The 21,705-nt window shown below is 39.6% G+C and overlaps 1 protein-coding gene and 1 long non-coding RNA gene across 3 annotated transcripts in view; one reads left to right on the top strand and one right to left on the bottom strand.

Moving 5' to 3' along the window:
- Positions 1 to 17,239, bottom strand: part of NEK3 (NIMA related kinase 3) — a 35,965-nt gene extending 18,726 nt beyond the window's left edge. The window contains exons 1-10 of one of the 2 annotated variants that reach the window (XM_072610459.1): positions 16,768 to 16,858; positions 16,677 to 16,726; positions 14,325 to 14,409; positions 14,027 to 14,208; positions 12,272 to 12,365; positions 12,079 to 12,176; positions 9,885 to 9,968; positions 6,838 to 6,905; positions 6,659 to 6,745; positions 4,055 to 4,109 (exon numbers count right to left, since the gene is read on the bottom strand). In XM_072610459.1, coding sequence (XP_072466560.1) covers positions 4,055 to 4,109; positions 6,659 to 6,745; positions 6,838 to 6,905; positions 9,885 to 9,968; positions 12,079 to 12,176; positions 12,272 to 12,365; positions 14,027 to 14,143 — 603 coding nt within the window. In that variant the 5' untranslated portion in view covers positions 14,144 to 14,208; positions 14,325 to 14,409; positions 16,677 to 16,726; positions 16,768 to 16,858. Of the gene's footprint in view, positions 1 to 4,054; positions 4,110 to 6,658; positions 6,746 to 6,837; positions 6,906 to 9,884; positions 9,969 to 12,078; positions 12,177 to 12,271; positions 12,366 to 14,026; positions 14,209 to 14,324; positions 14,410 to 16,676; positions 16,727 to 16,767; positions 16,859 to 17,135 lie in introns of those variants that run through there. The other variant, XM_072610460.1, reaches the window with a different exon arrangement.
- A 217-nt stretch (positions 17,240 to 17,456) lies between these two features.
- Positions 17,457 to 20,556, top strand: LOC140504969 (uncharacterized). The gene is made up of 2 exons (XR_011967292.1): positions 17,457 to 17,566; positions 19,430 to 20,556. It is a non-coding gene; the product is annotated as an uncharacterized lncRNA (long non-coding RNA).
- The last annotated feature ends 1,149 nt before the right edge of the window (positions 20,557 to 21,705 follow it).

The raw sequence follows: 21,705 nt of genomic DNA, 5'->3' as shown, positions 1-21,705 counted from the left end.
TGCATTAATAAATGAATAACCTAGCTTTTTTAGCACTACTATCTAACCCAAAGGTTCTCAAAGTGTGGTCTGAGGACCCCTGAGAGAGTCTCTGAGACCATTTCTGGGGGTCCATAAACTCAAAACTATTTTCATAATAATATGAGGATGCTTTAATATTCAATAGATGCTGGTAGACATACCCCGCCCCCCAAAAAACAAAAGCTCCTTGGGAGATCCTCAAGAATTTTTAAGAGTACAATAGGGTCCCAGGGACCAAATATCTGACAACCATTGGTCTAAATAAAGGCTGGGTAATATTAAAAATTACTGGGGGCAGAACCAAGATGCCAGAGTAGAAGCAGGGACTTGCTTGAGCTCCCCCAAAACCCTCAAAAAACCTGTAAAAAATGACTAAACAAATTCTAGAGCAGCAGAAGGCACAAAATGACAGGCTGAAGCAAATTTCTCGCCCAAGATAATCTGGAAGGTTGATGGGAAGGGTCCCACATGTACAAAAATATTTATAGCAGATCTCTTTGTAGTGGCCAAAACCTGGAAATTAAGGGGATGCCCATCAATTGGGGAATGGCTGAATAAATTATGGTATATGAATGTAATGGAATACTATTGCGCTATAAGAAATGAAGAACAGAAAGACTTCAGAGAGGCCTGGAAAGACTTATGTGATCTGATGCTGAGTGAAAGGAGCAGAACCAGAACTTTGTGCACAGCAGCGACCACAGTGTGAGAGAGTTTTTTCTGGTATACCTGGAACTTCATAGCAATGCAAGGACTTAAAAAAAAAATTCCCAATGGTCTTCTAAGGCAAAATGCCCTCCACATTCAGAGAAAGAACTATGGATGTCAATCACAGAATGTAGCAGATCATTTTTTTTGCATGTGTATTATGTTTTGGCTTGTTATATGATTTCTCCCATTCATTTTAGTTCTTCTATACAGCATGACTATAGTGAAAATGTATTTAATAGGAATGTATGTGTAGATCTTATATAGAATTGTATGCCATCTCAGGGAGAGAGGGAGGAGGTGTGGGGTAGGTAGGGGGGAAAATATCTAAGTTTTATGGTAGTGATTGTACAACACTAAAAATAAATAAAATTAATATAAAAAAAAAAGAAAATAACACCTTTAAAATCAGACTAACCCAAATGGCAAAAGAGATCCAAAAAACTATTGAGGCAAAGAATGTCTTAAAAAGCAGAATGGGTCAAATGGAAAAGGAAGTCCAAAAGTTCACTGAAGAAAATAATTCCTTAAAAATTAGAATGGAGAAAGTGGAAGTTAATGACTTTATGAGAAATTATAAAACAAAACCAAAATAATGAAAAAATAGAAAGCGATGTGAAATATCTCACTGGAAAAACAACTGACCTGGAAAATGGATCCAGGAGAGATAATTTTAAAATTACTGGTGTACCTGAAAGCCATGATCAAAAAAAGAGCCTAGACATCATCTTTCAAAAAATTATCAAGGAAAATTGCCCTGACATTCTAGAACCAGAGAGTAAAACAGAAATGGAAAGAATCCACTGATCACCTCCAAAAGGAAAACTCCTAGGAATATTGTATCCAAATTCCAGCATTCCAAGGTCAAAGAGAAAATATTATAAACAGCCAGAAAGAAAATTCAAGTACTGTGGAAACACAATCAGGATAACACAGGACTTAGCAGCTTCTACACTAAAGGACTGGAGGGCTTGGAATATGATATTCTAGAGGTCAAAGGAGATAGGATTAAAACCAAGAATCACCTAAGCAGTAAAACTGAGTATAATACTTCAGGGGGAAAAAATGGAATTTCAATGAAATAGAGGACTTTCAAGCATTGTTGTTGAAAAGGCCAGAGCTGAATAGAAAATCTGACTTTCAAATAAAAGAATCAAGAGAAACATGAAAGGGCAAACAGGAAAGAGAAACCATAAGGGACTTATTAAAGTTGAACTGTTTACATTCCTACACAGAAAGATGATATTTGTAACTCATGAGACCTTTAACAGTATTAGGATAATTAGAGGGAATATATATGTGTGTATGCATATGTATGTATGCATATGTGTGTATGTGTATGTGTATATACATACATACACATATATACACATATATACACAAACACAGAGGGCACAAGATGAGCTGATTATGAAGGGATGATATCTAAAAAAGAAAATTAAGTGTTGAGAGGAATGTATTAGGAGAAAGAGAATGGGAGAGGTAGAATGTAGTAAATCATCTCACATAAAAGAGGCAAGTGTTGGGGATGGAAGCTCAATTCCATGTGGACTGTCTGGGGTGGGTAAAGGTGGGAACTTCTAAATCTTAGAGTTCTCATGAGGCCCCCCATGAAACACCAGGGAATCGAGGAGTGAGACCGAGCTATCTCGTGTATTTCCGCCTCTTCCCGTGAGAAACGTGATGGGAGGAGCATCCCCCTCAAGACTGTCCCGGATCTGGGCACACCTATTGTTATCTAACAGGCACGGTATTCAGGTGCAAACTACACGGCCGGAGAGCTTAATTAGGGTCAGGAAAGCCTGAAGGCGCTCTTAGCGCGGAGGGGCCCTGACAGGACAGAAGGCTCCGTTTTTCCTCTCTTCGCTCTCCCCTCGCCCTCTCTCCCTACTTACACTTCTGCTTCCAATCTCTTACTGTAAGATCTTTGCCTCCTTGGGAGACTTCTCTCTCCCTCCTAAGGAAGAGTTCCCTCTGCACATGTAACCAGGACCCTGAATAAAGCCTAACCCTTGTTCGACTCCGGAAAGTCTCTTCTCTCATACGTTTATCCGGTTTGGCCAACCGAAGACCTGGGACAGGTAAGGTAAGACTCAGGTAGCCCTCAGGCCTCTAGGCCTGGCAGGCAAGAAAGAGCTTTTACAATGGAGGGGAAGAGGGGGAAGGTGAGAAGGAATAAGTGAGCCTTACTTTCACTGGATTTGGCTTTAGGAGGCAATAACATACACACTCAATTGATTATGGAAGTCTATCCTACCCTACAGGAAAGCAGGGGAGAAGGGGATAGGAGAGGAAGGACAACAGAAGGGACAGCAGATTGGGGGAAGGGGTAATCGGAAGCAAACACTTTTGTGGAGGGACAGGTCAAAGGAGAAAATAGAATAAATGGAGGGCAGGACAGGATAGAGGGAAATACAGTTAGTCTTTCACAACATGACTGTTATGGAAGTGTTGTGCATGACTACACATATATAACTTATATCAAATTGCTTGCCTTCTCAATGAAGGTGGGTGGAAAGGAGGGAAGGGAGAGAATGTGGAACTCAAAGCTTTAAAAATGAATGTTAACAATTACTTTTAAACTGGGCAACGGGGAAATAAGATATATAGGCAATGGGATACATAAATCTATCTTGCCCTACAGGAAAATATAAGGGAAGGGGATAAAGGAGAGGAGTGAATAGAAAGGAGGGCAGATTGGAGGAAAGGGAAAGCAGAATACACACTGTCCTGGGATAGGGGGAGGGGAGAGATGGGGAGAAAATTTGAAATTAAAAATTTTGTGGAAGTGAATGGTGAAAACTGAAAATTAATTTAATTAGAATAAAAAAAATTACTTAACCTCTTTTTGTCAATCTCAATAAAATCACAACCATTTCCTATATCTTTTTGTCTTTCTTTGTATCCCCAGGGCTTAGCACAGTGAATGGCACATATTAAGTGCTTAATAAATGTTGGATGACCAACTAGAAATTATAAGGAATAATAAACATGTTCGTGAAATACACTGAAAATATATAATTATAAGAGAAAAACATTTTCCCAATAACCTCTCAGAGAAGAGACTAAAAAGATAAAATCTACTCACAGAAAGATATCCTTTCAGAACTAAAAAGGATGATGAAATGAACATTTTCTACTTCTATTTTCTGCTAAACTATCTTTAAGTAAAAGTTCAGAGTCATGAAAATATGTTGAAATTTTCCTAATTTATCCATTCTAAAGAATCAAACTTCCTATTATAACAGCATATTCCTTAAAACCTAAGCAGAGAAAAGCCCAATTACCAATGGTTTGAAGGTTCTGTTTTGTATGGCATACTTACTGGATGTTTGAGGGTACAGAGTTCATACAAAATGCATCCCAAGGACCATATGTCACTGAAACATAAAAAATGAAAGTTACCAAGTGACCATTTAAATTAAGTTTATTCAAATACAAAAAAGGTGTTGTGTTTTTTTTAAAATACATCTTTAAAATAGGCAGATATCACACTTACTATTAAGGCTTTTTAAAAATTTATTTTTTATTTATGGAATAAAATAAGTATTTCCATGAAATAGTATAATAAAAAAGATGACTGTTCATGAACTTTAAATTTAATTGAAGGGCCTTATTCAGGTGTCATTTGGGTGGTATTTATCTTAAAGAGGAATATTTGAGAAATCTTAGATTCAAGGAACCTTAAAAATAAGAAGAGATCTTTATGTTCACCTAGTTCCACACAAGGTAAAAACTTTGCCTATAATATCATAGAAAGGTGATTAAACACATGTAATAGTAGGAAGACTATGACTTTTCTACTGTCAAAAAGCTCTAACTTTTGGGAAATTCCCATACTGAGCTTAAATATATGTCCCTAAAACTTTCACTTGCTGGTCCTAGTTCTGTATGGCCTCTGTAGCAATCCAAAAGAAATCTACTTTCTTTAGAAACCTTTCAAATATTTGATGATTGCTAGTATGCCATTTGGGACCTCTCCCAGGTCCCAAATCTTATTTTCCATAGGCTAAAAATCCCCAGTTCTATCAACCAATTTTTTATATAATGTAGTTTCTAATTTCTTATCATGTTAGTCACTTTCCTCTAGAAGATGCAATAAGTTTTTCTTTTTTTTAATTTTTTCAACTTCAATTTAAAATTCTTTCCCTTTCTCTATTCCCTCCCCCACCCATTAAAGGCAAGAAATATAATACCAATTACACCTTTTAAATCATGTAAAATATATTTCCACATCAGCCATGTTGCAAGAAAAAAAGTAAGAAAAATAAAATGAAAAAATATATTTCAATCTACATTCAAAGTACCTAAGTTCTCTGTCTGGAGACAGATATAATATTTTTTCATCATGAGTCCTTTGGAATTGTAGTGGATCATTTTATTAAGCAGACTGGCTGTTTCACAGTTAGCTGATCATCAATATTGCTGCTACTATGTACATATAGTATTCTCCTGGTTCTGTTCATTTCACTTTGCATCAGCTCATATAAGTCTTCCTAGGCTTTTCTGGAACCATCATCCCCTTTTTCATTTCTTACAACAGTATACACAACAGCATTGTAACACAATCATTTACCACAACTTGTTCAGCCTGAGGAACATCCCCTCAATTTCTAATTCTTTGTCATCACAAAAAGAGCTGCTATAAATATTTCTGTACATATGGGACCTTTCCTTTTTCTTTGATCTCTATGAAGTACAGATCTAGCAGTCATATTGCAGGGTCAAAAGATATGCAGTTTTATAGCCGTTTAGGTGTAGTTTCAAATTGTTCTCCAGAATGTTTGGATCACTTCACAACTTCACCACAGTGCATCGGTATCCCTATTTTTTCACATCCCTTCCAACATTTGTCATTTTCTTTTTCTTTTATATTAGCCTATCAGACAGGGGTGGGATGAGATCTCAGAGTCTTTTTAAAATTTGCATTTCTCTAATCAATAGGGACTTAGAGTATTTTTTCTTAATTGTTGATACTTTTGATTTCTTTACCTGAAAACTGCCTATTTATATCCTTTGATCATTGATCAATTGGGAATGGCTCTTATTCTTATAAATTAGGCTTAGTTCCCTACATATTTGAGAAATTATAACTTTATCAGAGAAACTTGCTGTAAATTCTCATCTCCCACCCCCCCCACCCCAGTTTCCTACTTTCCTTCTAATTTTGGCTGCATTGATTTTGTTTGTGCAAAACCTAATTTAATGTAATCAAAGTTATCCATTTTACCTCCCATGATCCTCTCACTCTCTGGTTTGGTTATGAACTCTCAGAGAAGTTCTCAATCAGTTTAAAAAAAATATATATATATATATATATATATATATATATACATATATATGTACATGTGTGTATGTGTGTGTGATACACATGCACACATACATACACATACATCTTATATACAGGCAGACAGATAACTACATTTCAATATGGTTGGTTTCCTCTGTAATACTATAGTTATAGCTATTCCTTTTACATTATGACTTTCCCTACTGAGGTTCTGCTATATTGTGGGTCAACAATAGAAATTAAATGGGAATTTTGGGGTGAGTTTTGTGGAAGCTGCAGTGGAAGCTGCCAATGACACACAAAGGCCAGCAGATGATACAGAGCCTATGATCAAATACCTAACCTAAATTTTACAATAAGGTACCGTAAACATCCCATAATAGAAAGATAAAAAATTCAGATTTCTCTGATATGAAAAGAGGGTGAAAAAACTTTATGCAGATTTTCCAGATAGCGGCAGTGCTGTACCCCTATATAGAAGGGATAACTGTATAGAATTTTTATGCAATTAAAAACATAGGTCTAAGGAGGAGTTCACAGGCTTCACCAGGCTGCCAAAAGGGTCCAGGAGACCAAAAAGGTGAAAAGGCCCTGGTATAAAAGAGCTTTACCTTTTCATCAGAGGGATGAGTCACATACCTTTTATTGTTATAAGGCATATTCTCCCAGATTTCTGGAGGCACATAATAAGGTGTTCCCACATATGTACAAGCAAATGCCATAGGCCTGAAAGATCAATGAGAGAGAATGTTTTTCAGATTGTTATTGAGTAGCAAATATTTTGATCACTGAATCTACCAAAGGAGAGAATTACATACTTGGAGAGAAGTCGGGCAGATCCAAAATCTCCCAATTTTATGTGTCCATTTTGGGTGAGGAAGACATTCTGAATTACCAAAAGAGAGAGAAAATCAGATTATCTCTTTAACAAATACCCTATTGTTAATTCTAAGATATAGCCCTAAAAGTTCTATAAATGCTAGCTATTACTCCTAGTTAACGGCAAGCAATCTGGTATTTAAAACTGAGGAGTGCCTTCACTTTTGGGTCAAATTCTTCCTGTCACTGTTTTAACACTTCTATTTTCTTGTATAGGGTAGTTAGGTGGCACAGTGGACAGAGGGCCAGTCCTGGAGTCCAGGAGATTCATTTTTGTGAATTCAAATCTGGCCTCAGTCATGAGGCAAATCACTTAACCCTATTTGCCTCAGTTTCCTCATCTGTTAAACGAGCTGGAGAAGGAAATGGCGAACCACTGTGGTATCTTTGTCAAGAAAACTCCAAATGGGCTCATGAACTCACAAACAACAACAAACCTAGCTAATATACAAACAAACTGGGATTTAACTCAAAGTCCAATCCTCTTCCCTTTATATCCCAGGTTCCTCTTCCACAATGCTGGTGCTGCAGGAAACAGATGAACTGACAGAGGCTAGTGACACCAGAATATTTGCTCAGGTATTTAGGCGACCCAAAGAGAAGTAAGGCGACCGGCTTATTTTAAGAATAGCCACAAGGCACGTAAAAGCAGAGCCTGTCCGGAGTAAAGCAGCTGAGATAAGAAGGAATAGTTAAGAGGTTTTTGAGGCTTGGTCCTTCTCTCCCATAAATGTTTATGGATAATGAGTGTTGGGGGCAGAACCGTCTGAGGTTCTAGCTCACACTGCTCCAGAGCTCACAGAGAGCACCGTAGCATACACCTGAAAGAGATGAGGAAGTGAAAATGAAAGTGATGGTCCAAGACAGCTTAGGGATGCCTGCCTGGATGTCACTAGCTGAGCTTTCTCCTGGTTTCCTATTCTCCAAGAAGGTGTGTGCACAGCACACAGCAAATGTGGAATGGTTTGTTTCTAGAATATTAGATAAAGGCAGCTGTAGTAATAAAACACACAATGTGAAGTCAGTTGATCCTCAGGAGTGAATACTTGCTCATTTTTCTCAGAAGCAGAATAAGACAGTGGAAAAAGTGTGGGTTGAGGAGTCAGAAAACCTGGATTCTAACTATTACCATTAGATTGTGAGTTCCTCATGGGCAGGGACTATCTTTGCCTCTCTCTGTATCTCCAGCAATCAGCACAGTGCCTAGCACATAGTAGGCACCTAATGAATCTTTATTAACTCACTGATGAGTTCTGACTGTGCTATTTGGTAGCTGTGTGATATGGAACCAGTCATATATAAAGAGGAGATGTTAATTCCTGCCTTGCTGACCTAAAAAGGTTGTTGTGAGGGGCAAATGCCTTAATTTATGGGGAGAAGGGGTTAATTGGGTGGGGCATAATGGGAATAGAGGTGGGAAAAGTTTACAGGAAGGAAAAGCTGAAGAGGAGAGGACAGACCAATATTTGTGCCAAGGGGCTGGTTCGATTTCCTTCATTCTTTCCTTCCTTCATTCCTTCCTTTCTCCCTTCCTTCCCTCATCCCTTCCTTCTCTGCTTTTCTTTTTCCTCCCCTTGGTTCTTCCCTCCTTTTCTTCCTTCTATCCTTCCCTCTTTCCTTTCCTCCCTTCACTTCTCCCTCCTTTACTTCCTTCTTCCTTTTCCCCCTGGGTCTCCCTATCTTGCCCAGGCTGGATGTTCAGGGGCCACTCACAATCCCGATCTCATTCCAGTCAGCACAGGAACTTTGCCCTGCTCCATTTCTGACCTATGGCTATTTACCCCTCAATAGGTAGCCTTGTGGTCCCTCTGCTCCCCATGGTTCACTATATTAATGTCAAACAGTGTTTAACCCACTACAGCTCAGAACTCCTGAGCTCTAAACATCCACCAGCCTCAGTCTCCCTCATAGCCGAGAAACACAGGCATGCACCACCAGGTTCAGCTCAATTTACTTTCAACAGGGCAAAGTCAAGAAGGTGAACATTGAGGTATTTTTGTCACATAGCTTGTTGTTGTTCAGTTGTGTCCAACTCTTCATGACCCTACTTGGGTTGTTTTTTGGCAGAGATACTGAAGTGGTTTGCCATTTCTTTCTCCATCTCATTGAGACTGGGGCAAACAGAGTTAAGTGGCTTGTCCAGGGTCATATAACTAGTAAGTGTCTGAGGTTGGATTTGAATTTAGGTCTTCCTGACTCCAGGCCCAGCACTCTATCCAATGTGCCACTTAGTTACATAAAAGTAGGTGACAAACTAAATAATGTAGCTTTGCTCCCAAGGCACACATTAAGTGACGCACCACTAGATCCAAAATGTAACTGAAAAATGATTATTCTGGTCTATTATTATAAACATCTGTATTTTCCTATGCTTACATACCCTCAAGGCACGCATTAAGGTTCAGAGAACTGTCTGCTCTTACCTAAGTAGATACGGACTGCTTTTCATACTACTTCATGACCTTCATTAATGTCCTTATCAGTAAGAGCTATTATGGACTATTATACGAAGAGACTCTCTCTTCTAAGTGGCTACTTTTAATCTGTTATGAGCTAAAAACCTAATCAACCTTGATAATACTATAGGTAAAGTAAGAATCTACAGGCTTTAAGCAAGTCTTCTTCTACTGAGTAGAACATGTTTAAAATCGCTGAGGTGGCTGGAAAACTAACGTTCAGGTATGATATCTCTTTGTCTCAGTCGAGATTATAATTCCTATTACCCTGCCTACCTCACACTGATGTTTTGTGAATAAACTGAGCTGGAAAATAAGAAAACACTTTGGAAAGTTCAGAGTAGTACACAGATACAAGGAACTGTTATTGTTTTAATGAGAGACATGTTCATCTAAAGTGTTTAATCCAAGTTCATCTGTAAGCTGGCAGATATTTATAAAAAATAGAAGTTATACTGTCTTCAAGCTGCTCAAAGAGACTAACATTTCCAACACTAAAAAATTTTTTTTAGTTAAAAAAGCCCACTAACCTTGGACTTGATATCTCTATGTAAAACTCTTTTTTTGTGAATATGATTCACTCCCAGGCACATCTGTGTAAACCACTGAAGTATCTGTGAGGAAAAGATATTTAAATTCTGGTTCAAAGATGACTTTTTCTTGAGGAATTTTTTTAAAAATCCACTTATTTTCAGATCTTGAGCACATTAAAACACTAAAAATTTAAATATGAGAAGAGGCGTGATGATGTAGAGAGCTGCCTTCAGAGACAGAAAAACAGGCTTCCAGACCCACATACTTGCTGTGACTTTTCAGTGTCCCTGGGAAATCAAAGAGGACTACAAGGGCAGAACAGACACTGATCTCCATCAATTAGGGAATTTCTTCTACCAATGAAATCAGAGAACCAGACATCATCACCAGCATCACCTCATCTGCTTATAATCATCTCATCATCATCGCATCACCATCACTTCATCGTCATTATCATCATCATCAATATAGAATCACCCATCTAGATGCTAGAAGGAACCTCAGAGGCTATCTAGTCTTTATTTTGCAGAAAAGCAAAGTGATGCTGAAGAAGGTTAAGAGACTCGCCCAAGGTCACATAGGTAATGTCATAAGCAAGATTTGAACATAAGCCTTACATCCACAGAGTCAATGCTTTTTTCCCCACTATGCCACAATGCTTTGCCATCACCATATCTCAGAAAACTTAATAGACCATCCATTAAAATATTCAGACATGGAATAAAAAAGCCAAACTCCTATGTGATTATTTTACATGTGACAACAATCACTATTTCATTTCAAGACTTTTGTTCGTTTTTCTTTCATTCAACCAAATCCAAGCAATTCTGAGATGTGTATTTGGTATTAGCAGTCACATAAATATAAACCATACTTCAATAATAGGAAATGCATAGTCTAAATGCAATATATATAATTTCACTGCTATTTTGCGAGTTTAATGATCATTTCCATCACCAGTGTTTTTGAGGTTAGCATTTTTTCACATTATAAAGACTTACATTATAAAACCTTCCACATTATAGTATCCTAGGCCACCATATGACAAATATAAGCTGAATTGAACTGATTTCCTTTTCATTCTTTTAAGATTCATTTATGAAAGGTCAATGAATCCATATAGTCATGGGATCCACACTACTAGCATGACATTTTCCTAAAAGAGAAGTATTCCTTGTTATTACTCACACTAATTACACACACTAATGTTATTACTCACACTAATGAAAAAGCATTATCAACTAATCAAACTAATAAGCCCTATGTACCAAAATACAATTTTCTAGACTATTCTTTTAAATAAAAGAATTAAGTATACACTTTTCTATAAATAGTGTGAGCAAACGGACAATAAGTATTCATTTTTAAGAACATTTACCTGGTGTCAAATTCAAAGTTAAGTGCACAGAATAGTAAGGTGTATAAAATGAGTAAGAGGAAGCCTGGGAATGGATACCACCATAGACCAAAACGTCTGGCCTCCTGTTTCACTTAGTCAGCAAAATAACACAAAGATATGTTTAATTTTTTAAAAAGTCAGCAAAACAAAACAAGAGATGTTTTTAAGACTCTATGTGACATATGCTAGCTATAATTTTGAAACAGTGCTAATGTCTGTATCAGGTTTGTCAAATTTATATAAATTCTACTTGCTAATATTTTGTGAACAAACGTATGCACATATAAATCAGTCCTTCTAAACTGGTTTCAGGCCATCCACTAATGGCAACTACTTCACTTGTAACATTCCAAATTTTATAATTTTTTAAGAAAAAGAGGAGGCACCAAGGATAGCTTAGTGGACAAGGCTCTGGACTTGAAGTCAGGAAGACCTAAGGTCAAATCCTATCTCATATTTACTGGCTGTGTGAGTTTGGGCAAGTCAATTACTCATTCAATCTCAGTTTCCTCAACTGTAAAATGAATGTGCTGGACTAGATGATCTCTGAAGTCCCTTCCAGCTCTAAATCTACTGTTCCATGAAAATTTGATTAATTCAAATCAATTTAAGCACTTATTAAGTGCCTACTATATGTAAGACACTGTGCTAGATGTTGTTATGCAAAGAACATTTATGATACAAGCACTGGCTTGCTCTCAGGGAGCTTACATCTAATCCATGTGAAAACACAGAATAGAGAGAAGCCAAGTTAAGTGTAAAGAAGATGTTTAAGAAAGTGGAACTCTTACCATATCCTCAGGGAATAATTTTCCTTTTTGATGTTTAATCTTCTGCATGAGATCACCTTCCTCACAATATTCCATCACGATATACAGGTGTCCATCAGCTTGGAAAAATTTAAGATTTGTTAATTATTCCATAAATGACAATATTTAGAAATGTGGACACTACCATATAAGAATGAAATAAAATAATATTTACCTTCAAATGACTCCTTAAAGGCAACAATATTGGGATGTTTCATTTTAGCCAACAGAATGGCTTCTTTCCTAGAATTCTTTACATCAGAAAGAGACTGGAAAAAATGATTTTAAAATGTTAAATTCTATGAATACATTCATCAGATGTTCAGTAATGATAGTTTACAGTTATAAAGTACAACCACTGTGTTAAGGTAATCTAAGTGCTACTATCCTCTTTTATCCAATAAAGGATGTTGAAGCAGAGGCAGATAGGATGACACATTATAGTTGGTAAATATCATTGAAATGATTTGAAACCAGGTCTTTCAGCACTTTCAACATTCAATGCTTTCTCCTAGGACATTGTTTATATAATGCATTAATATTCTTTAACTAGTTTAGAAACACTGGGCTAAATTTAAATAATTTTATACAAATCTACTCACATTTGGTCTCCTATGAATTTAATATAGTAGGTGCTCAGTGATCTGCATAATAAAACTACAATTCACACTTACATTGTGTTTCATCAAATAAAAAGCCCTTTCCTCACAACAATGCCACAAGGTGGGTTGTACAAGTATTATTATCCCCATTTTACAGGGGAAGGCACCAGCTCAGATTAAATGATTTGCCCATGGTCACATATCTAGGAAGGGTCAGAGCAGGATCTACAAGCGGCATAGGTCACAGACCTAGAGTTAGAAGAGACAAGTATAAACCCTTCATTTTTCAGATGAGACCCTGAGACCCAGAGAGGTCAAGTAAGCTACACAAGGTCACTGCTAAGTAAGTATACAAGGTAGGACTGGAACCCAGGTCCTCCAACTCCAGAACCAATACTCTTTCACTATACCATGCTGCCTGATACTCTGACTCCAAGTTTGGGAGCAAACTGTATACTTTAGATATGATTCACCCACCACACTATACCTCTGGGGACCTCCCTACAATATCCAACCAGTGTGATTTCAGAAAAACAGGAAGCAATTTTGAATAGCCTGAGCACCACATGATGGGAAAGGACATAATAATGAGAATGATGATAGTAACATTTATTTAGCTCTTTATATGCATATATAATATATATTATATATAGCTCTTTAAGGTCTGCAAAGTGTTTCATAAATAGTCGGTGTCCCAAATGTCTTATGCAGTTTTAGGTTATTAAAGCTTAAAGTTTTAAGTATTATCTCATTGGACCCTTACAACAACTGTGGGAAGATAAGTGCTATTCTTTTATTTTTTTACATGTTACGTGATGAAACTGAGGCTCCCAAAAGTTAAGTGACTTGCTCCTGGTCACAAAGTTTAAAAGTACTTACCATGCTGCCTCCCTTAGGCTTTCTCTGTCTGACCAGGTACCACTTGTATAGGTATATTGATCCTGCACTTAACTTTTCAATGTGATGATGCAGATGGTGACAGCAAGTCACGTTTTTAAAGCACTTTCACTATCGTCAGGGAATTCTTGGGTTCTGACCATTCTTTTTCGTTCTTCCTACTATGGCTGAAATCTTATTTGGTCACAAGAGAACCCACTCAGCAAATCAAAAATGGTGGTCTCTTCATTGGTGGTACAAAGGGTACATTGCAACCATCTACATCAAGGATGATGACTCATCATTTTAAAGAAATAACAAAAACATACACCATTTTTTAACGTTGACATTCATCCTAGGTGCTATTATAAATACGATTCAACATAAACCTAGGGATTATGTGCACGTCCAAATCTGATGGTACAGTGAGAGCTAATTTCTTAAATAGTTACCTTTGGAAGCCGTATTTCTTTCATCGCGTACTTCTGGTTGCTGCTTTCTTGTTGAACTAAAAGAGCACGGCCAAAAGAGCCCTCCCCAATCACCTTTAGTACTGTGTAGTCATCCATAATGAAGTGGTAGTTGATTGCGGTGAAGGTTACCTTTCATAAGTTAGTCTCCCAAATCTTATAGACTGTATTAAACAAGCAACAGTAACAAATATAAGAACCAGCAGCACTCAGGTTAAATTTTTTTTTAAAGACATAAATAATGGAAAATTTTGATCCCTCTTGGGCAGCTAGATGGTACCTGGAGTCAAGATGATGTGAGTTCAAATCTGCCTTCATGCTTCACTGAACCCCGTTTCACTCAGTCTCCTCATATATAAAATGAGCTGGAGAAGGAAACACAAAACTTCTCCAGTATCTTTGTAAGAAAACCCCAAATGGGGTCACAGATTCAGACACACCTGAACAGCAACATGGTGATCCCTTCTATAAGGGACCTTGAATCGTTTGGAAGAAAAATGCTACAGAAACTTTAAACATAACAGAAAACAAAAGTTGAGAAATGCAAATCATTTTTCTTCGAAGTTAACTGAATTTTTTTTATTTCATGCGCTCTATTTTCTATTAGAATTTAGGGATAATGCTAGGAACTGGACCTGTGAGCTTACTGACATAGGGAGCTCCCAGTTCCAATTCAACAAATATTTTTAAGCATCTACCATATGTAAAGCGATATGCTAGGGGCTTGGAATATACAGACTAAAAAGCAGCTCTCGTCCTTTTGAGGATCTTCCAATCTATTGGGGAAAAACGATGCATAAACACGTCAAGTATATGTACATGTCTGTCTGTGTTCGTCCTGTTTTTGAAGACCGTGATGTCAGGGAAATGATGGCATGACTTGCACTTGACTTTGTTTTGAGTGAGGGAGGGCTGTGTAGGTCACCAGCCTCACTTCTCCTCCAGAGCCATCTGGATCCAGTGACCAGATATTGATCAGGATGACTGGAAAAGGCCCAGGATGCAGTGGGAGACCTTGGCCTATTCAGGTATTCACTTAGTGAGGTAATGCCCATTCAGTGAATAGACCTCTTTAAGAAGTAATCAGGGAATGGCCCATTTAATGAGCAAAAGAAAAAAATAAGTAAATCAAGCTGGGAAAGAAAGAGTCACCGTCACTATTGACAATCACTCTGAAGCCAGGAGGGTCCCAAAAGGGCCATTCAGTGGAGTTTGGGAACGGACAAACACAGACCTGTGAGCAGATTGAGCTGCTTGAATGGGGACCCAGCTAGCTGGGTAACTCAGCTCATCTGCTCCCTTCTGCCCCCCTGCCCCTTCCTTCTCCTCTCCCAAGGAAGGTAAATCTGGATGGCCAGAGGAGGCCCAGTGAACTTGGGGTTTATGGGCCTGATTTCTTTCTTCCTTCCTTCCCTCCATCCCTGTTTCCTTCCTTCCCTCCATCCCTGTTTCCTTCCTTCCTTCCTGGTCTTTGCCAAAACCTTAAACCCAGCGTACTCTGAAGCCCATACATACACTGCACAACAATACATACATGATAATCTGAGGAGAGAAAGAGTAAGAACAAGTAAGAGATCAGGAATGAATTGCCTTGGGAAGTGGCACATAAATGAGCCTACAGGATTCTAACAAGCTGAGAGGAAGAGGAGGGGAGGGGACAGTTCAGGCACTGGTATACAAAGCCTACCCAAAAGAACAGACATGGGAAACAGGAACCCAAGTTCAGGAACAGCAAATATGGGTGTTTGGCTAGAATATAGGCTATCCAAGGGGAAGAAATGTGCAATAAACCTAGAGAAATTAGCTGGGAATACATACATACACACATATACACACATACATATATGTGCACGTGAATATGTATATGTATGTATGTGTGTGTGCATATATACACACATATATTTTTCAATGACAACCAGCAGGATTTTCCTGTATAAAATCTTTTCCGTCCCAAAGGGTTTCATCTTTGACTTGGTAAGGTTTAGGCAACTGCAGGAGTAAAAATCAAGCTATTCCAAACTCTCTTCGCAGGTCTCCCTCACTCTTCTGTATGTATCTCATTCTTCTGTTTTCTTTGTCATCATCCATCCTGAAGTAAACGTATCAGTGGACAATGCCCACGGGCTCCAGGCCGGCGGCTGACCTTTGGTTTGGGGAGGGTAGTCCCCCCATGAAGATGGTAACTTCCCTGGGCTTTCTAGGGGGAAGCACCGACAGATCTAATAACCACAATCACCAGCGCCCCTTCTGGTCTCTCGCGTTCCCCTGGGGCTTGCAGCTGGGGCCCTCTTCCCCCTCGGAATAAGAACCTAGGACCAGAAAGCAGAACCTGGACTCCAGGGTGGCCCAGCACCGCCGGGGCAGCAGGACACCCCAGGACGCCGTCCCCGCCGCACGCCGGGCGGGCCTCCCGACTCCAGGGGCTCTTCATCCGTCTGCACTGAGGGGCGCAGCTCGGCCCCTCCTGGGGCTCCTCAGACCTGGGCAGGACACCTTCCACCCCCCGGCCAGGACGCGGGGGCACGCGCTCGCCGCCCCCTTGTTTCCCCGGGGAGCTCCAGGGGCCCCGGTCCGGGCTGGCCGCGGGCTCGGCCCTCCCTCCCCGCGCCCCCAGGGGGTGCTCACTGTGTACCCTGGTGCGTCCGCAGCCCTCCAGCTCCCCCGGCAGCCCCCGGCAGCCCCCTGGCAGCCCCCTGGCAGCCGCCTGGCAGCCCCCCGGCAGCCCCCTGGCAGCGCTCTCGCAGAGGCCGCCCCGCCGGCGCAGACCGACGCTCCTCCGGCTCTGCCCACAGGGCGCGGAGGCGGGAGCGCAGCACCCGGTGCATGACACAGGCCGGACTCTCGTGCGGCCGGGCCCCCGTGCGGCCGGGCCCCGGAGGAGTTGGCTCTCAGGTTCTCGGGTGGAAAACAAACAGAGCGACCGCGGCGGGAGGCTGCTGGCCTTCGAACCAGAAAGACTCGGGCACTCGGCGCTGGCGCCTTGTTACGGGGTGCTGCAGCCCAGAAATGCCGGGTGCCTCAGCGTGTCTGGTGTGCTCCTAGGAACGGCTAAATTTTAAAGGATTCTAATCGTGATTCCCAGCAAACATACTTCACGCAGCAGGAACGATCCGGACCCTTCTTCAGCTGGAGACGTGGCCCAGGCAATACACTGTATTTAGCACCCACTGGCCAAGCCCTGGGGATGCCAAGAAGGGCAGAGCCAGTCCCTGCCCTTCCGGAGGGCACAACTGAGTGGGGAGGCAACATGTCAACAACATGTAAACAAGTTAGCTAACAAGCATCATGAAGATGAAGTTGTAGAAAATGCACCTTCCCCAGAAGCAAGGGGCTCCAGCAGGGCTAATCCACTCCTCCCCTCTCGGGTGAGAAACCGAACTGAAGTGGGTGAACATTTTTCCCCTGGGTTCCTGCAGAACATGGCCGAATTCTGCGCTGACCTCTGCCTGGGGTGCCCTGGGCAGTAGCCCACATGGCCATGGGCCTCTCTAACACAGGACAAGCGGACCAGCTCAAAATAGGGTAGTGATGGGAGAGCAAGGGAGGCTCTCTAGAGGGAGGGTGAGGGAGGAGGTGATGGGGCTGTAGAAGGGGGTCTAGATGTATGGGAATGGGAGGACAGGGGAGGGGGGCAAGTAACACAAGGGCGAGGTCGCTGCTACAAGTAACGCAGAGGAGGCAGGAGAGGAAACAAAAACAGATCAGTGGGAAAGTATGTGTCTATATGTGTATGCATATATCTATAGCTATAGAGAAATGTATCTGGGCTTAACTGTAGCCTTCTGGGGGGGGAGAGAAGAACAGTAAGAAAGTGCACAGCAGAGAGCAAAAGAAAACGCAACGTGTAGTATTTCTCATGCAGGCTTTCTTGAAATGAAAATTTGTCATATATTCTGAATCCTCTTATGTTCTGCTATTCATATGACATGCTTTTTTTCCCCCTTTTTTACTTTGTATTTAAGTTCCAATATTCAAGTTTATGGTATGTTTTTCTTTTCTCTATACTGTATTTGTGTTGGTTTTTGAGTATAAAATAAAATTTTAAAAAAACTAAAAGAAAAAATAGGGTAGCAAATAAAAAGGATGGCCTAAGATTACGTAACATAAACTTGTAGGGGTCCCAGTCAGCAGTTTCAGGATTTCCTCCAGTTTTATTCAGCGCTGTGTAAGTAGGAGCAAAGGCAGCTGTGGTGGGAGTGATCCAAAGTTAAGGTTTGACAGGGTAAAATCTTTGACAGAATTCAAGAGAAAATGATAATGTAGAATTGAATTGACCTACCAGTTTCACTTAATCAAAAATTATCTATTTTGTCTTTTGTAATTGCTTTAATCTGTTGTTTAATGAAGAATACATCTTTTCACATATCTGCAAAAGATGTGATCTGCTTCTCTTGTGATTTTTTTGATATTATCATCCTTAATAATAGGATCCTGTATAGAAAGAATTGTGGGATGTGGCATGGAATTCAGGTATTGACCTCATTTCTACAGAATGCCTACCTCTCAGTTTTCCCAGCACTGCCACTGCCACCACTCAGTTCAGGGTTCATCACCTGATGCCTGGACTACTGCAGAAGCCTATAGATTGTTCTGCCTGCCACAAGTCTCTCTCCACTCATCTACTCAGCTCTGTGGTCAGAGGTCTGATCATCACCCTCTTCACTCCATTGACTCTCTTGCATGTCCAGGATCAGATATGACCCTGGCAGTTTTGATGTTCATCAGACAAGATGCTCCATGTCCCAACCTCAGTTTTCACTGGCTATGGCCCATGCATAGAATGTTCTCTCCCCCATCCCTGCTTTTGGCTTCCTTGACATCCCAGTAAAAGCCCCACCTTCTACAAAAAGCTTTACCTTACCTCTTAGTGCCTTTCCTCCATTGATTATTTCTGAATATAGTTTACTTGTTCTTAGTAATTTGTATGTTGTCTCCATTAGATTGTGAGGTCTTCTCAAGGGCAGAGACTGTCTTTGGCCCTTCTTTGTATTCTTAGCATTTAGCATAGTGCTTGGCACACAGGCTCTTAATAAATGTCTATTGACTAACTTGACTGGTATGGTATTAAGCAATATGTATATTTGTAACAGTCCCATTTGTAAGATGTCATAAGTCTCTTAGCTCTAGTTTTTCTAGCAAATTGTTTGATTTTATGTTTTCCATTTTATGTTAGATTTGTGCAAAACCGAGATTAAAATATCTTGCCACTATTGTATTATTATCTATCTTATAATTCAGTTAATTTTGCCTTTATGAATTTTCATGCAAAGGAATTTGGAGCATATAACTTTAATATTGACATTTATTTATTGTCTATGGTTCCTTTCAGTATAATGTAGATTCCTTACCTCATATGTTACAAATGTTTGTTTTTGCTTTGTCTAGTAGCAAGATGGGCAGCTGGTTGGCTCAGTGGATAGACTGCTGGGCCTGGAATCAGGAAGACCTGAGTGCAAATGTGACCTGAGACATTTGCTGGTTATGTGTCCTGGGCAAGCTGCTTAACCTCTGTTTGCTTTAATTCACTGGAGAAAGAAATGTCAAACCATTCCAGCATCTTTGCCAAGAAAACTCCAGGGACAATATGGTCTATAGGGTCACAGAGTCGGACATGACTGGGCATGATGACAACCCCTGCTTTTTTGGATTCACCTGATACACACATTTTGTCCTTTTTATCATCTTTGTTTCTTGTGTGCTTCTTGCAAGCAACTGGAATTTTGTTTTCTTCTTGAATATCACTTTTTCCCCACTTTACTGGATTATTTAATCTATTTCTATTTAAAGTTATGAGTTAGATTTACATTTTCTTCATTTGTCTCTCTCCCCTGAATTAGGATGTTTTTCTTCTGTAAATATTGTACTTTGTCTCTTCAGTTACTTTGGCTTTATTTACTTTGAGGCACTCTCAAATGTTGTTCAAATGCAAAATGTTCACTTGCCAAAAAGACTTTTATGGAGAATTCACACAGGGCAAGCGTTCACATGGTGGTCAGAAAAAGCGATACAAGGAAACTCTCAAGGTCTTTTAAGAACTTTGGAATTGATTGTATGACATGGAAGACACTGGCACAGAGCTGCTCAGCATGGCATGCCCTCATCAGAGGTGCTGTGCTCTATGAACAAAGCAAAACTGAAACAGCTCAAAGGAAACACAGGATGCACAAATTTAGAGTATCCACCCCAAATAGTCACATGGATTATTTGTGCCCGACCTGTGATAGAGCATTCCAAGCTCGTATTGGTGTGATCAACCAGTTGGACACATTGAAATTTAACTCTAGCATAGTGATGTCATTTTGGTCCTCTTCGAGAACAAAAGACAACCACCAACCAATTTTAAGGCAACTCTATTCCAATAAATTTCTCTTTCCTCTCACCCTCAAGCTCCCCAACCCATTTTCTATCCCTTTCCCTGATTTTGGAATTTTGCCTAATTCCTTTTTCTTATCGTCATTTAATTCATCTCCTTTATTCTGTTAAAGTCAAATAAAAGTCACCTTCTTCTGCTTTTCCCACTTGTTTTCATTTTCTGTGCCTTTTTCTAAAAAAGTATTTCTCTCATTCTTTATATTCTAGACTTTTATTCTTAAGAATCAAGGATCTTGTACTTGTTTTATTCATTTAATTTTTTTTCCCCTGTATTCCTCATGGAATTAAAAATTTCTAAGGTACCTATTTTGCGTTCCCTCTTCCAAAGCTTCTATATTACTGCCCTCTCTTCTGTTGAGCCTCACTCTTAGAAGGATCACTTCTAAGATGAGATGCTAGAATTATTTCCCTATAATAGAAATTTTCCTATATCCCAGATTGGCTAGTTAATTACTAATCCCTGCTATCCCCATGATTATTTTTCTCCCTTTCTGCTGTGAAATCTCTTCCTTGAAACCATACCCTTCCACCCTTCCAGATGACAGTCACCTTCAAGAGCTTAGATTCCTCTTCTCCTGATGCAGGATGCTATTCATGGAGGAAGAAAACTATCTCAGAGGTATTGGTTTTGCTAAATACTAAATTCCTGAAGATTATACCCACTATAAGTTCCCAATCTTCTATTGTAGGTGCTCTCTTCTCCATTGGTACACCCTCACACCAGTAAATTATGCCTGCCTTCTTTCTTGCTTCTTTTTTGGTCACTCTTTGCAAACACTCATTCTCCTGTAGGCCTTCTTCTGAGACTACAAGTTATTTTTCCTTCATTGTTTGACACTAACTTGATTAGGGTACAACACATTTTCCTCTATCTTCTTCCTCTCTTTTCCCCTTTCATGACTCTTCCCATTCAGTAGTCTCATCTGTCCAAAAAGCACTGATTCACTTATAGTTGGGGTGCTGTGAGGTTTAGTCCATGATGTTTCAGGATTGTTCCTCTATTATCACTACTTGTAATTAAGTGCTGTTTTCATATTTATCTGTACTTTTAAAAAGAAATCTCTTAATGTCCTCTGTCACTTTGTTATAGTTAACCCCATTAAGTATCTACTTTTTTCCTGAGGTAATTTATTTTAGGTGTATTTTCATTAGTTGCTACAGTTGTTTACTTTTCTTGTATTTCTTGTTTGGAATGTTGGCAAGGCAAATAATCTGCTCCTCTACCTGGTTTTCTCTGTAGAAATGTTTCAAATGCTTCTCTTTTGAATGTCTTTTTTTCCCCTTTCCCA

Source organism: Notamacropus eugenii, chromosome 5 (assembly GCF_028372415.1).
Source record: "Notamacropus eugenii isolate mMacEug1 chromosome 5, mMacEug1.pri_v2, whole genome shotgun sequence".
In the NCBI taxonomy this organism is placed as follows: Eukaryota; Metazoa; Chordata; class Mammalia; order Diprotodontia; family Macropodidae; genus Notamacropus; species Notamacropus eugenii.
Note: the sequence above shows the minus strand (reverse complement) of the source record. Positions and strands in the feature narration are given on the sequence as shown.